Source organism: Dipodomys merriami, unplaced genomic scaffold (assembly GCF_024711535.1).
Source record: "Dipodomys merriami isolate MVZ:Mamm:240054 unplaced genomic scaffold, mDipMer1.0.p SCAF_34, whole genome shotgun sequence".
In the NCBI taxonomy this organism is placed as follows: Eukaryota; Metazoa; Chordata; class Mammalia; order Rodentia; family Heteromyidae; genus Dipodomys; species Dipodomys merriami.
Genome location: NW_027204937.1, coordinates 10,848,246 through 10,864,292, shown reverse-complemented (window position 1 = coordinate 10,864,292; position 16,047 = coordinate 10,848,246). Strand labels below are relative to the sequence as shown.

Sequence of the window (16,047 nt, the reverse complement as noted above, 5' to 3'; positions counted from 1 at the left end):
ACTCATTCTCATACTTCTAGCTACTTGGGAGGCTGAGATCTGAATATTACGGTTCAAAGTCTGCAAGATTCTATCTAATTAGCCAGGAAAACCCAGACTGGAGGTGTGCTGGAAACAGTAAAATGCCAGCTCAGCAAGCTAGGAGCTCTGAGTTCAAGCCTCATAACAAAAATCAAAACAAAAAACAAAAGCACATTTCTTCACAAAAATGTATACACAGATATAGCAGTATTATTTATAATATCCAAAAGGTGGATAAAACCAAATATTCATCAACTAGTGAATGAATAAAAATTCCCCTACAAAATGAGTAAAGCACTGATAACATGCCACAACATAAATAATAAAACCTTACACCCACTGTGCTAAGAGAAGTGAGAAATTATTCCATTTGTAGAAATATACAGAAGAGCCAGGCGCTGGTGGCTCACGCCTGTAATCCTAGCTACTCAGGAGGCTGAGATCTGAGGATCTCAGTTCAAAGCCAGCCCGGGCAGGAGAGACCGTGAGACTCCTATCTCCAATAAACCACCAGAAAACCGGAAGTGGCGCTGTAGCTCAAGTGGTAGAGCGCTCGCCTTGAGCTGAAGAGCTGAGGGACAGCGCCCAGGCCCAGAGTTCAAGCCCCACGACCGACAAAAAAAAAAAAAAAAAAAAGAAATATACAGAAGAGTCAAAACTCCTAAGATATAATTATGACATTATGTAATAGGCAGGAAGAATGTGACAAAGACCTGAGGAAAGTCAGAACCAGAAAACTACAAAAGGTATCTATTCTGGCCCAAGCCATAAACAAATGGGACAATTACCCATTCCCTGAGAGTGAAGAATAAGGGGGAGAAGGGCAAGTCTCACTTCAGCTAATCAGAACTTTCCAGAAGTTAAGAGTATCTGTGCAAGAACGTCCCACCGAAAAATAACTTTTGCTTCATTATCACAATAGGATGTATGTCATTGGATAGGGATTTAAGATGTTCATGAGATAGGTAATGTAGGAGGAAATGAGCTTTTGTACATATCTGGCCCTCACCCCACTTCTACATGGGACCACCAGACAGGCGGATATGAAGGGTTATAAACCTAGACCACCCAACCCCAGGGCTACTCTGCTTTGGGAGGTAGCCTGCTGCTGTTTTCTTCTTAGTTACAACCTAGACTTACTCTCCCTATGGAGTAGTCTATTGTACTTTTTGTCTGCAGTAAACTTTGCCTGCTTTTGCTTCAGAATTAGTCTGTGTGTGATTTCTATCTTACATGAGATGACCCAATGGGCTATTATCTTAGTGATCCCTAGGAGCTTGAAGGAGGAGGGCTAAGTAATGACTGTCAATGGGTATAGGTTTTCTTCACAAGGTGATGAAAATGTTGAAGAATTAGATACGCTATTGTACCACAACTTTGAGATTACTAAATTTACACTTTACTAAATTTACCACTTTAAAGTGGTAGATTTTATACCATGTGAATTCCATCTCAATGTAAAAAGTAGATGAAAGATAAAATGATTTAAAGTATACACTGTACAATCATTAATCATAGGAAAGCTGGAGTGACTATCTTAATTTGATCTAATGTATATTTCAGAAAAAAATTACCAAGGATGGAGTGCCACATTTCTGATTGATTAAAAATTATTGATAAGATGTAACAAAATTAAATGCAATCACATCTAATTATACAGTGTCAAAAAATGAAGCAAAAACTATATAATTGAATTTAAATACTCAGTAATTGATAAAAACAAGCAATCAAATAATCGTGAAAGACATAGATGATGTAAACAACACTTAGTAATTTGACCTAATTGACATTTACAATACAGCAACAGAGTACACTTATTTTCCCCCCAAGGCATATAAAAATGCACTTTACCTATAATCACAACTGAAAAAAATAAGCCAATGTACTAACTAAAAGAAAGAGAAACTAATTTATAATGATATATATATATATATATATATATATATATATATATATATATATACATGTAAATTCTGGAGTAGGACTAATCAGAGATGTATTTGTACCTAGGCACAGCATCAATGTGCTTTCAAAATCTCAGAATGTCAAATGTGGGATGAAGGTGTCACATATAAGCAACTCAAACAACACAAGCAGTGCTGGCACTAGTACCATGATTTTCAAGAAAAAAAAAGAAACTTTTAAGAGAGTTCTAAGTAAAACAAAGTATATTTTTCCTTAAGTTTAATGGTAATTCCTGAAATATTCACTGTCTTAAAAAGTCTTTCAAAAACAAAATAATTATCAGTTATTATTCTCTAATAAACATGTTTTTCACCTCTATACGTAGCCCCCATCTGTAGTTTTACTTTCTGTGGTTTCTATTATCCATTGTTAACTACTGTTCAAAAATATTAAATGGAAAAATTTCATAAATAAACAACTCAAACTTTGTATTACATGCCCTTCTAAGCAACATAATGAAATATCACCATGTTTCCCATCCATTGCATGATGTGACTGACCCCTGTGTCTAGAGTATCTATGCTGTATGCACTACCCACACATTAATCACTTAGCAGACTTCTTGGTTATCAGATTAGCTGTCAAGGCATAGTGGTACCTGTTTCAAGAAATTATTTTTTAAATTAATTTTTACTCCAAAGTTCAAAAGTACTGATGTTAGCAAGAAAAATACACAGAGAAGCCATAAACATGCTTCCTTTAAATGAAGTGTTAAAGTTCTTGAGTTAATAAGGAAAGGAAAAAATAAAGTATGATCAGGTTGCTAAGCTCTCTGGTAAGAATGAACTTTCTACCTGTGAAATTGTGAAGGAAAAGAAATCTGTAAGAAATGTTGTACTCATGCTCCAGACTACAAAAGTTCTAGCTACAGTACATGACAAATGTTTAGTTAATACGAAAAAATTATTAATTTATATAGCATGTGTCACCATCTTCAGTTTAAGGCATCCACTGGGGGGCAGGGTGGGTGTCTTAGAAGATTTACTCCACTGATAAGGACAGGGCTACTATACTCAATGAGAAATCAAGTACATTACTGAACATTACCAATTGGACCCCCAAAACACCATCAGAAACCAAGGTCACCCAAAGAATTTCCAGTGTTCCCTACAGCACAGTGTCCAGGCTTAACAGTAACTGAAACATAGTAAAATTAACAAGTGGAAATAACTGGTATTTAAAAGTCCATTAAGAGGGAAACAAATTTAAATCACTATTATAAAAACAGCATAGAACAATTTAAGAAATGAATTACAATTTCCAATAATCAAAACTGACAGCATATATACAACATGATACCATTTGTGTAACATTTAAGTGAACACACTGGCATACACAACACACACACACACACACACACACACACACACACACACACACACACACATTGTACAAAACCTGAATGAAGAAAGGCATTACAATTTTAGGATACTGGTTATATAAACTCAAGGGAGTAAAAGAGGAAGGAAAATGGGGCAGAAAAAGGTACAAAGAAGGCATTTACATGTGCAATATTTTATTTTTAAAATGCAAGTCTGAAGTACTTTATAATCAAGTTTTTAAAGTATAGACTTCAGGTAAATTTACAAAGACCATAACATATAAGGATCTTGCAGATAAATAAGTGTTCAGATGAGTAGTGACGAAAGAATATTCCAATGCTATAATTATTTGAATTATGTTAGGTAAAGGGAATATAGAGAAGAAACACTGGGAATTCTACATTAACCTGACAGTGGCAGTATTATAGTATGGAAAATTGGGCAGTTGCATTGCCTAGGCATTTGGCTTAACTCTAGTTTCTTGTATTAGTAGTGATCTTTGTGCAATATGGTAATACCATCATGTTATGAAGGTGAAAACATAGCAAGCATGAAAGCTTTGGGCATACCATACATTTGGTGTTGGCCAACAGTCATAGTATATGAAAGAAAACATACTGCTGGGAGGAAATTATTTTCCCTAGTAGTCTTGTGAAAATTAAAATAATAATAAAAAGGTCAAAAATGAAGCAGTCAACATGCCTTCTATAAAAGATACGTATTAAACATTACATGTGTAAGTATTGTGAAATATAATCCTGTAGATGCTCTTTAAAAGCAAGTTATTAGGCATATCATATCATTCCAGAAAAAGTACAATTTCTTATGAATATATATATATATATATACTTTTGTAGATTTTAGAAAGACAGAGATAGAATGAGTAAACAAACATGTAAATAAACTACTCCAAAGTTTAAAGAAACAAACCACTGATAAATAAATATTTTATATATATATATATATATCCATATATATATATATATATGGATACTGAGCTTAGCTATCTGTTCTTCTTGGTGGATGAAGGTGAAGTCTTACTCCTAGGTGATGGGGGTGATGGTGGTGCCTAAGTTCCTAGAGGCAAGGGCAGGAACTTGGACAATATGTTACTGGACCTGCCCATTCTGTGCCATAAACTGGAAAGACTCTCAAGCTCCCTGTGACTCTGCCCCCTGTGACCATGACCCTATGTAGGCCTCAACCAACTCAGCCACCATTGCACACCATGCCTCATGTCTCCTGACTCTCCTCAGGTCACCAAGGCATCCCTCTTTGGCTCTCCATTGGAGTTGATCTGGTTTATTGGTATTGTTTTTCTGCTTTGTCTTTGCTTTACTACTCTTATGGCTCAGTTTTCTTACAGTGTTAGTGTATTCAAGGCTGCAAGTTTTCTGGGGCCATGTGTCCGCTGCAGTCACTGCCTGTCTAATAAAGACTCCCAATTTGACTTCTTAAAATGTGGCTTCTTTGTACCTCGAAATTGAATTCCCATATAACAGAATCTCAAAAACAAGATGAGCCAACCAAAGTATATTATATCCCTCCAATATACTAGAATGGTACTTCCTTTTACATAGGATTTGTAAGGGAACACAAGGGAAATTTGTAGAGCAGAAACATTCTAAGTCTTGACTTTGGTAATGGTGACATGAACATATGAATTTTTCAAAATACATAAGAAGGGAAAAAAGGAACGATATTGAAATGAAAAAAGTTGGTGTCTATTAAAATGGACTAAAAAGAGCTAACAATTTCAGTATGGAAACCTTGATTGGATCTTGATTTGATGAATTATAAAAATCATTTACATGACAACTTGAAAAATCCAAGTATGGACTTTATAATAAGAAATTATCACTAATAGCCAGGAGTGATAGTGAGTTCCTATAATCCCAGCTACTTGAAAATCAGGGGCATCCCAATGAAGAATTCCAAGTCACAAAGTCAAAGACAAAGTCCTAATACACTAACTAAAAATAAACCACAAACAAAAGAGCTAGGGATGGGGGTGTGGTTTAAGTATCAGGGTTGCCTAAAATGCCTGAGGGCCTATGTTCAATATCTAGCACAAAAAGGAAGGAAAAAGGAAAGTATATTTTATGTTATCTTATGCACAATAATATTCTTAACATTAATGATGTCTTGAAAAAAGCTGAACCCTGTGATGTTAACAATTTACTTTCAATTTTTCATCAAAAATATTTATTTGTACATAAACACTCATATAGACAAATATAAATATCTGTACATATTCATGTATATATGAATGTGTGTAAAGATAAGCCAACTTCATGTATGTACATCATATGAGTTATTCACAAAATTATTCTCCCAACTACTTGCATGTCTGAAAATGTTGATTTATTTTTTTAATTTGAAAAGTCAAGGAGAAAAGATGCTAATTTCCAATGACAATATCTCCAGGACGTATTAAATGAAGAGAAGAAAGCCAAGTGCACAATGGTTTGTATATATGTGAAGTTGAAAGACGTTTTAAAAAATGTGCATATCTATCTATCTGTCTGTCTATCTATGCACAGATAGAAAGACAGATAAATAGATATCTCCCTGGCCATAAATCTCCCCTATTCAATCAGAGTCAAATTAATCAGGCTTCTTTAACTTGTAAGACGAGTAATGATCTTTTGTTCCTCCTATCAGAGCCATTAAGAAGGCCTTTGACAGTTAGAAAACTTAGCATCTGTTACAGATTTGCTCCAAAACACTTATGTAACCCTTGACAAATAGTCATGGCACAGCTCTACTGTGTCACTTGTAGAAGGGATGAAACGTGGTGACTTCTAAGATTTTTCAGAACACTAAAACTCTGCAACTCAAGTGTTTATTAAAGGAAAAAAAAGAAAAGGAGTATTTCCTTCTGCATAGTTTTCTTTAACTCTGATGAATAACAAAGCTCCAGTATGCAATTATTCACTTTCTGTGTGCAACATAACGAAATAAAATGCGTGTCTCTGGCTCCTTAGGCGACAATCAATTATAACAGAATACTTCCTTTTAGCAAGTTACAGTTCTGGCCAGGGAAGGGGAGTGGTGCTCAGCAGAATAAGCCAAGCCCCACTGGCTAACAGGGGAGGAAGAAGCAGCCAATAACAGTCTAGGAAAGCGGATCTGGGGAACTGTTTCCCCAAGTCCTGGGAGTAGAGGTTTAGGAAGTTGTGTGTATTCTTTTAACAGACTAATCCTACTTTACAAAACGTTATCAAAGCCAGCTTGTGATACAAACACTTCAAGCCAAGACTACAGTGTCTCCAATTAAAATCGCTGCAGGATTGCCCAGAAACCAAGAGTTCCTAGAAACTATTCACCCTTTGTCCCATACTCTGCTCCACCCAAGGTTCTGCTCCTTAAAGCCCTAAACCAGTTTTGTGATCTCCAAGGTGGTTTGCTTAGCTAGTAAGGAGTACCACCCAGGAAGTGAGGGATGATGAAAACCAGGGTTAAATGGACACAAAAGCCTGGCCTGCATGGCAGCCGGAAGGAAATGCTGAGGGCTCCTGGGGGAGGTCCAGGACTGACCAGTGAGAATGGGCCTGTAAGCATCCTCTGGGAGATCCAGAAGGGGGCTGGGGAGAGAGGGCTTCCAGAGGGGGATTTGGGAGAGGGGATTTCCTCCATTGTGGAACTTTCGTCCAAAGAGGAAAATAAAGAGGGGAAGGAGTTCAATACTCCTTGGAAGTGCTTTGATTATCCAGGATGATGGAGTTCTCACAGCAATGCACAGCCTCAGCTGGATTTCCACCAAGAGGCTGGGAAAGGATTCTCTTAAACCAGTCTGGAGAGAATGGTTGGCATTACAAGTTTGGAGAATGAGAACATTTCCTCTAAAAGCTGAGCGGAATTTCTGTGCACTGATTGGAAGGATGTGGAGGAATCCCAATCCCCCTCTTAAAAGTCAGAGGGGTGGGGGGCTGGGGAGGCACGGGGTGGTGGGGAGGGGGGAGGGGTAGTGAAATGGTTTCTAAGGAACGCGGTTTCTCCTGGAAGGGGATTGCAAAGTACTGCTGGGGTGATGCCACATTTCCGTTGTTGTGGGTGGGGACTGTATGCTAAGGAAAAAGGGCCTCACCCCCTCCCTGGAGGCTGGGAGGCTCGGTCCCAACTGGCTTGCACTTTGTGACTTGGACGGAAATGCCACCAGGCCTCACACCCGGGCCAGGGGAGCTCGAAAATCACAGCGGAGGAGTTTAAGGAGAACCCCGCCGCCCCCCACCCTCCAGAAGGGCAGCTCTGGAGAGATCAGTGAACAGCAACCACACTGGAGTCTGGGGGGAGGCCGGGGCCCGGCGCGGAGGGGTGCGCGACGTGGCGGGGAGCAGGCCCCGACGTGACGACGGGCGCCATGGCTCCTCGGAAGCCACTGGTTCCGACGGTGACGGACACCTGCGGGTGAGGGACCCCGAGTTTTCAGGTACCCCCTGGAGAAGAGACGGTCCCAGAGGAAGCTGTTCCGGGGCGGGAGGCCCGACCGGTACTCACAGAGCGGATCTCCAGCGCCAGGGCGCATTGCAACGCCTTCACCTTCGGCATCTGCGCGGGGTGAGGTGGCGGGGAGGGACCCCGGCCACGGGCCCGAGTGAGGCGGGGAGACTCGGGGAGGGGCGGGGATGGGGAAGACACAAGGTGGCGGCGCCGGTGGCAGCTGTGGCCCCCAGGCCGGGGCCCGCGGTCCAGCCTGGGTCCCGCCCGAGTAGCAGCTGAGCGCGGGGCCCGGACTCGTTGTCATAGCAGCCAGGAGGGGAGGGGCCGGAAGCACGCGGGGGCGAGAGGCCGGGGCGGGGCTCGGCGGAAGCTGGGCGGGGCTTGAGGGCCAGAGGGGGCGTGGTTCCACCGTGGCGGGATGGGGGCGGGGTGGTTCTTCTGTGACATCAAACTAAGCCTCGAAGTCCTGTGGAAGAGAGAATAGCTTGGACGGCCTGGGAATCAGGACGCGGGGCTGAGGAACAAAGCCGCTCTGAGTTCCAAAGCGGTGACGGTGGTCGAGTCACTACGACCTCAGTTTCCCCAACTGTAAAACAATTACTATTATTTCCTGTGACTCCTCCTCTTTGAATTTCACAGTGCACTTTACAGAACCCTCACGAAGACACTGAGGATTAGAGATTTGTCCATGACAGAGGCAGAACGGGACTCAGCCCAGAGTCTCTGGAAAACAGTTGTTGCCTTCTGAGAAGGGGACCTTGAACCGTCCCCATGAGCCTCTTTCTAGTCTCCTACTCTGGGGTTCTTAGTGTTTCTTTTCCCTTCGAAATGGCCTGTCTCATTTGTGTGTGTGAATCTCAATGCAGATTGCTTACACTGAACTCTAAATGAGTGGCCTGGCTGTAGAGATGGTGAAAATCATTTTATTATGAAACATGCTACGTATACTGAAGTGTATGAAACATGTCCATCTTTAGTAATGATATGAACAAGAAGAACATATAGAATAATAACCTGGGCAATTAGCACCTTGTTAAGAAACAGAACAATCTCAGCACCTTAAAAATGTCCTAACCATTGTCTTCTCTTTCTTGCTCTATAAGTAATCACCACCAGAAATCCCCCACCCCTCCTTTTTTACAAGATTTCCTTTGCTTTCATGTCCAAATTTCCAAAGTGGTGCAATGCTATTTAAGTGGAATTAATACTGTATTTTTCCATTGACTGGCTTCTCTCAACATAATATGGATTCATCAAATGTTGATGCAGTGTAGTTCAAGTGTGTTCTATTTTCTAACCCTATTGTAAAAAAAAAAAAAAGACGTGCTGACTTATTTAACCTTTCTACTCTTGATATTCATCTGTACTGTTTCCACTTTTAGGTCTTCTCAACAAATAGTTATAAACATTCTAGGACATATCTGCCTGTTAGTTGCACATGTGCTAGAGGAGGAAAGGACTGACCCAGAGTCAGGTTTTGTTGTGAGACTTTAACAGGCAATGTTTACCATACCATTTTCCAGAGTTGTACAGATTTATGTGACTGTTCACTTTTCTTCATCCTTTCTAACATTGACATTACTTGGACTTTTTATTTTTATATGTTTGTCATTTGCTATGTCTAGTCTAAATTTCTAATTGTGTTTTTTTTTATTTTACATCTCTGATTATGATTGCTTGGTTTCATTTACCTTCCTATTTTTTGCAATGAATTGCAAAGCATACGATTTTTCTATTGCATTCTATTGCATTCTCTCATCTCAGATAATATAGTTCTTTGCCTGTTCTGCAGGTTGCAAACATTTTTTCTTTTTACACTTGATCTTTTACATTTTTCATAGTGAGTCTTGGGAGATACATTGTTAATTCATATAATATGAGTATTTCAAATTTTATATCAAGGAGCTGTCCAGTCTATATTCCTACCACCCATGTTTGAGGGTTTCTCTATGACCCCCCCAGTTCCCTCAATATTAGCATTATTAAACTTTCCCCCAACATGCAAAATATTATCTATCGATTTTCTCAGATTACTGATGATTCTGAGCACATATTTTTTATGTTTATCATTTCTACTATATTATAAATTGTCAGCTCATGTGTTTGACCATTTTTCTACTTTCCAGTTTGAGAAATTCTAGATTTGAAGAAAAGGTGACACGTTAGAAAACAATCATTAAGAAGTCTCCTCTCCACTGAAGCGCGGGTTGAAAGACTTAATCATCTTTTATTTATGGGGGAAAATTGAACATTTTAATTCTTTCTACAGATGAAGGGGAAAATGGAGGTAATTTGGTCTACATCTTTTCTCGATTGTAAACTCATACTGTGGAGTAACCACTTCTTAATTTTCTTTAGACTGAACACAGAGTTTAGCATGTAAATGATGCTTAGTTTCCAACGTATTGAGTTGAGTGGACATTGCCCTTCCCAGGGTACTTTGTACCTAAAGGCCTTCCTCTGGCAAAAATGTTCAATGGAGAAAGTCCAGCCTTTGAAATCTGACTCATCTGAGTCCAGTGCTATCGTCACCATTGTCCTGAAGCACATTGCTTTAATTCTTCAAACCTTACTTTCCCTGTATCTATGTGGTCCACTTCACATGTTTTCAGGGAGGAAAAAACAAAGTTCTAAGCCCATGTATAACAAGCTCCATGGTAACAGGATCATGTTCTTTTCATTTATATTCTCAGATAAACACTGCCCACGTTGGAAGTCTTTTGAAATCCCATCTGAATTGGATTGCTTGGATCCCAACTATTCTTCAGACTTTTTGAGTTGTTCTAAAACAATATATTATGGACAAAAACATGCACAGTTCAGCCTGGGTCCTGGTTACATAACATACTTATTTTATGTTGTGGCTGGTTTCAAAGTCCTTCTTCTATAAGCGTAAAAATTTCACCTCATAGAAAAATTCAACTACCATTTTCTAAGCCCCAGGCACAGAATTTGCCTGGCTAGCAGCATGGTGAATGGTACCACTATAGTTAATGATACCAACAAGGATTTAGTGCAAGTAGTAGGTAAGACAGAAACAGCACTGACTGCTCAGTAATCCCCTCCTTTTATCCTGTATGAAATTTTATAGGAAGTAAGTCAAATGAAAAATGTAATCTCTTAATCTTTCCAAGAAATCCTATCAAGTATGGAAGCATACTTTGAGGGAATAAATTAGAGCATTTTTTTCTTTTATACAGTTTACTTTGTATTTGTAAAGTACGAATGGTAATTCAGACTGGCCTGATGATTAGACAGAAGATTTTATCTTAAAAAAAAATCCACTATTGATGTTCAGCTATGTTCAGTCTCCATAAAGAAATTGATTTCCAACAGTCAGTAAGCAGTAAGACTATTAATAACAAGATTGTAATATCCATAGCAACTATTTAGTGATATTATATATCAGGTACTGTACCAGACACTTGCTGAACATAATTGTATATTATGCACAGTTCTACAAGATAAGTATTTCTATCCTCACAAGGTTGGAGTAAACTGAGGCCATAGATAGTATGTGGCAAAGCAGGAATTTGAAATTAAAACTATCCTTCTTCAAAGAAAACACTGTTTTGCTCTAAAATAATAACTAATGTGTTATGTATTAGCTTAGTGTTGTCAATGACATAACATCAATTAGTTGAGGATAAAATTTCAACAAATTGTGATGACAGTAGTAATTATATTATAATAGAATTGAATATATAATAAAATGTTATGTCATCTTGCATTTGAATAAAAGTCTGTGCTTCTGAAGGCTTATTCCTGTCATTCAAGTTGATGATTCCATGTATTTTGAAGTTGAATATTTCTAAACCTCTGAATACTAGACTTATCACTAACAATAATATGGAAGGTTTAAGAGAAAATAAAAATGATTTAACATTTCTGCCATAATTTGGATTAAAAGATAAACAGAAATCACTTGATAGATTTACCTTCTGCAGAATTCACCCTATAAGAATTATATAAAACAATGTGAATTTTACCCCTTCGGAAAAATGTGTTTTGGCTTAAAATGTATTACATAACTATATGTCATAACACACATCCAGAAATGGCCATTGCAATTCTACAATTGTAGAATTGTGTACATTGTGCAATTATGTTGTTAAAAATGTAGTAAAACATTAGTTATCTCCCTAAGTAAGACATGGTCACTCAGCCACTGGGCACCAGTGGCTCATGCCTGTAATCCTAACTACTCGGAGGCTGAGATCTGAAGATCGCAGTTCAAAGCCAGCCCAGGCAGGATAGTCTGTGAGACTCTTATCTCCAATTAACCAACAAAAAATGGAAGTGGTGCTATGGCTCAAGTGGTAGAGCACTTGCATTGAGCTGAAAAGCTGAGGGACAGTGCCCAGGCCCAGAGTTTAAGCCTCACACACGGACCAAAAAAAAAAAAAAGATTGCCATTCCTCTGACTGAATTTTAGAAAGTAATAAACCTAGCTGGGTTCTGGTGGCTCACATCTGTAATCCTTGCTACTCAGGAGGCTGATCATGGTTCAAAGCCAGCCTGGACAAGAAAGTCCATGAGACTTTTATCTCCAATAAACCACTAGAAAACCGGAAATGGTGCTATGGCTCAAGTGGTAGGGTGCTCGCCTTGAGATGAAAGGCGTAGGGACAGCGCCCAAGCCCAGAGTTCCAGCCCCACGACCTACAAAAAAAAAAAGAAAGAAAGTAACAAGCCAATGAAGAACCACTTCCAACTTCTCATATGCCAGTCTTAGGGAAAACGGACATATAAGAGGCCAGATTGCTTTTTGGAAAATAAATGATGAGAGTAGAACACACTATGAGATTCTGAACCCTAGATAAAAACTGCCTGCAGGGGGCTGGGAATGTGGCCTAGGTGGCTTAGATATGCATGCCTAACATGCATAAAGCCCTGAGTTCCATTCCTCAGGACCACATAAACAGAAAAAGCCGGAAGTGGTGCTGTGGCTCAAGTGGTAAAGTGCTAGCCTTTAGCAAAAGAAGCTCAGAGACAGTGCCCAGCCCCTGAGTTGAGGGCCAAGGACTGGAGGGGGGGAAAATGGCAGGAATTGGGCATTATTTCCATCCTGGTGTAAGGCCTCCTGAGATTCAACCTTACTTTCTCCATTACAGGAAAGATAAGAATTCAGGGAACTACACAGAAGTTCCCAAAGGGCTATTAACATTTCTTTGACTCTCACACTCATCTATACTGGGGCAACATTTCTAGATGAGAAAGGGTATGCATCTTGTTTTGGATCTAGGTAATTATTGGGAAGAAGAGGGTTCTGATGTAGATACCATTGTTTTGTTTTGTTTTTAACCTACAGAGTTTACAGTATCTGGGACACTGAATATTTGTGGTAAACAGAATAAAGATCTCCTAAGCATCCTAATCCCTGAAAGCAATCAATATTAACTTCTATGCATTCTTTAAGGAGTTTAGGATATAGACACACACAGAGTTACAACCACATGATGGTATCAGAAGACAGCCATCTACAAAGTGTAAGGCCTCAGGAAATAGCAAACTTCTAGTCTCCAGGCCTTTGAGGAAACAAATTTCTGTTGTCTAAGCCACCTAGTCTTTTGCACATTGGTATAGCAGTCCTAGCAACCTAGTACAAATATTTAAGTAAGAATAAGCCAGGCAAGAAAGAAAAAACCACTTGTGTTCCTATCTTGGGGTTAATTTTGTTTAACATTATCGTATCTGATCATATGCACATAGCTTTTGACCTTTTCTGCTTATCCCAGACATATATTAGTTATTGCAAATAAGGGAAATCATAGGACCTCTGTTTCTTTGGACTTGGCCTACTTCATTTAAGATAATTTTTTCCAAGTCTTTCCATTTCCAAACAAATTGGGCAATGTCATTCTTTCTGATGGAGGCATAGAATTCCATTTTGTGTATCTATATTTAGATATTGATATATCTCTATATCTCTATCTAGATATAGATGTACACATTTTCATGATCCATCATCTTGTATATATACTTTTCTAATTTGGTGAGGGGAAGGGAAAAAACAAAATGCTTAAATAGGGATACAGGTTGACCCATTGTAACAATGAGATATACAAGACACTGTGTTGAAAAACAAACTTTGCAATTTAGGTGGAGGGAGGGGGAAGTCTACTTGTGGAGGTGAGAGGGAAGGGATGGTGGGGGAAAAACAAAGGAGGAGGTAACAATGCTTGATAAGAAATGTACTCATTACCTTGCTCATGTAACTGTAACCCCCCTGAACAGTATTTTTACAATAAAAAACATAAAAGTGAAAAAAAAAGAATAAGCCAGGCATCAGTGACTCATGTCTGTTACCCTTGCTATTCAAGAGGCTGAGATCTGAGAATCGAGGTTCCAAGCCAGCTCAGGCAGGAAAGTCTGTGAGACTCTTATCTCCAATTAACTACTCAAACAAACAACAACAACAACAACAACAACACACACACACACACACACACACACACACACACACAAAACACCTGGAAGTGGTGTTGAGGCTCTAGTGGTAGAGTCTCTAGCCTCTAGCAAAAAAGCTCAGTGACAGCATCCAGGCCTTGAGACCAGTCCCAGGGCTGGCGTGCATGTGCACGTGCACACACACACACACACACACACACACACAATAATAATAGCAATTTTTTTTAAAAAAAAACAAGTTTATCTCAAATCCACTGCACATTTTTAGCCTGAACTATTAGGCTATACTTCTTTTGTTTCCAAGGAGATTTTAAAAAGTCATAATAGCATTATGCATAAAAAGATCAAATACTCAAATGAATTGCTTTTAGTTGAGGATAGAAAATTCAATTCGCATTGGCTTAAAAAAAAAAAAAAGATTGTTTCCTCATGGAAACAAGCCTGAAAGTGTCAGGAGGCCAATGCTGTAGACGCTCCTCTGGTTTGAAAGTTCAAGCCCTTTCCATCTTTCCATTTACAGTCTTTGCTGTTATTTTGAGGCTCATTTTTTAGAACTCGTCTGTTTTCAGCTTTTGGTGTGAGGTTTGCTGGTGATTAGGCTTAGACCAATTGCATTCAGACTGCTTGTCCACACTCATACCAGGTTAAAAAAAAAAAAAAAGGCAGTCTCACGACCAGAAAGACAAATCTGCTACTTTTTTTTTTTTTTTTGTCCGTCATGGGGCTTGAACTCTGGGCCTGGGCACTGTCCCTGAGCTCTTCAGCTCAAGGCAAGCACTCTACCACTTGAGCTACAGTGCTACCTCTGGTTTCCTAGTGTTTTATTGGAGATAGGAAGCTCATGGTCTTTCCTGCCAGGGCTGGCTTTGAACTGCGATCCTCAGATCTCAGCCTCCTGAGTAGCTAGGATTACAGGCGTGAGCCACAGGCACCCGGCCTGCTACTTTTTAAATAAAAGAAATTATATATAATATATATGTGTGTGTGTATATATATATATATATATATATATATATATATATGTATGTATGTATATATTTCCAGAAACCTCCCAGCAGTTCTCCATTTGCTAGTTTATACAGCTTCTTTCAGGTATAGAGAAATGAAGTGAAATGGAAGTGAAATGGAAAGAGTACTCATGGCTGGCTTAAACCAATGACTCTTGAAACTGATAATAAATACCCAGGAAGTAATTAAAGTTTTAATGACTAGGAAGTTTAAAAAAATGTAGATGTCAGGGCTGGGAAGGTGGCTCAGTGGTAGAGCGCTTGCCTTGCATGCCTGAGGCCCTGGGTTCAATTCCTCAGCACCACATAAGCAAAAAGAAAAAAGCTGGAAGTGGTGCTGTGGCTCAAGTGGTAGAGTGCTAGCCTTGAGCTGAAGAGCTGAGGGACAGTGCCCAGGCCCAGAGTTCAGGCCTCACGACTGGACCACCACCCCCTCCAAAAAAAATGTAGATGTCTGGGTTTCACATCAAAAGGTTTCAATTGGGCTGGGAAGGTGGCTCAGTGGTAGAGTGCTTGCCTTGCATGCATGAGGCCCTGGGTTCGAATCCTCAGCACCACATAAGCAAAAAAGAAAAAAGCCAGAAGTGGCGCTGTGGCTCAAGTGGTAGAGTGCTAGCCTTGTGCTGAAGAGCTGAGGGACAGCGCCCAGATCCAGAGTTCAGGCCCCACGACTGGACCTTAAACAAAAAGGTTTCAACCTTAGGTATATATTTTTGCTTTTGAGAACTCTTCAGTTGATTTCACTGTGTAACCAGGTTGAAAATCACTGGCCTAGGCCGGGTTTTGGCCACCTTGAACATGATTGGGACTCAAATACTCAAGTAGCAAGCAAGACAGGAAAAGCAAGTCCAGGGATTAAGATTCTGTGGCAGACACTG

General features: G+C 39.5%; 1 protein-coding gene and 1 long non-coding RNA gene across 2 annotated transcripts in view; one reads left to right on the top strand and one right to left on the bottom strand.

Annotated features, from left to right (window-relative positions):
- The window catches only part of Spata6 (spermatogenesis associated 6), a 63,252-nt gene extending 55,213 nt beyond the window's left edge, over window positions 1–8,039 (bottom strand). The window contains exon 1 of the mRNA XM_069987282.1: window positions 7,809–8,039. Coding sequence (XP_069843383.1) covers window positions 7,809–7,859 — 51 coding nt within the window. The 5' untranslated portion in view covers window positions 7,860–8,039. The remainder of the gene's footprint in view (window positions 1–7,808) is intronic.
- Window positions 7,438–11,415, top strand: LOC138803362 (uncharacterized). Its single transcript, XR_011364938.1, has 3 exons — window positions 7,438–7,868; window positions 9,878–10,038; window positions 10,445–11,415. It is a non-coding gene; the product is annotated as an uncharacterized lncRNA (long non-coding RNA).
- Window positions 11,416–16,047: the final 4,632 nt, after the last annotated feature.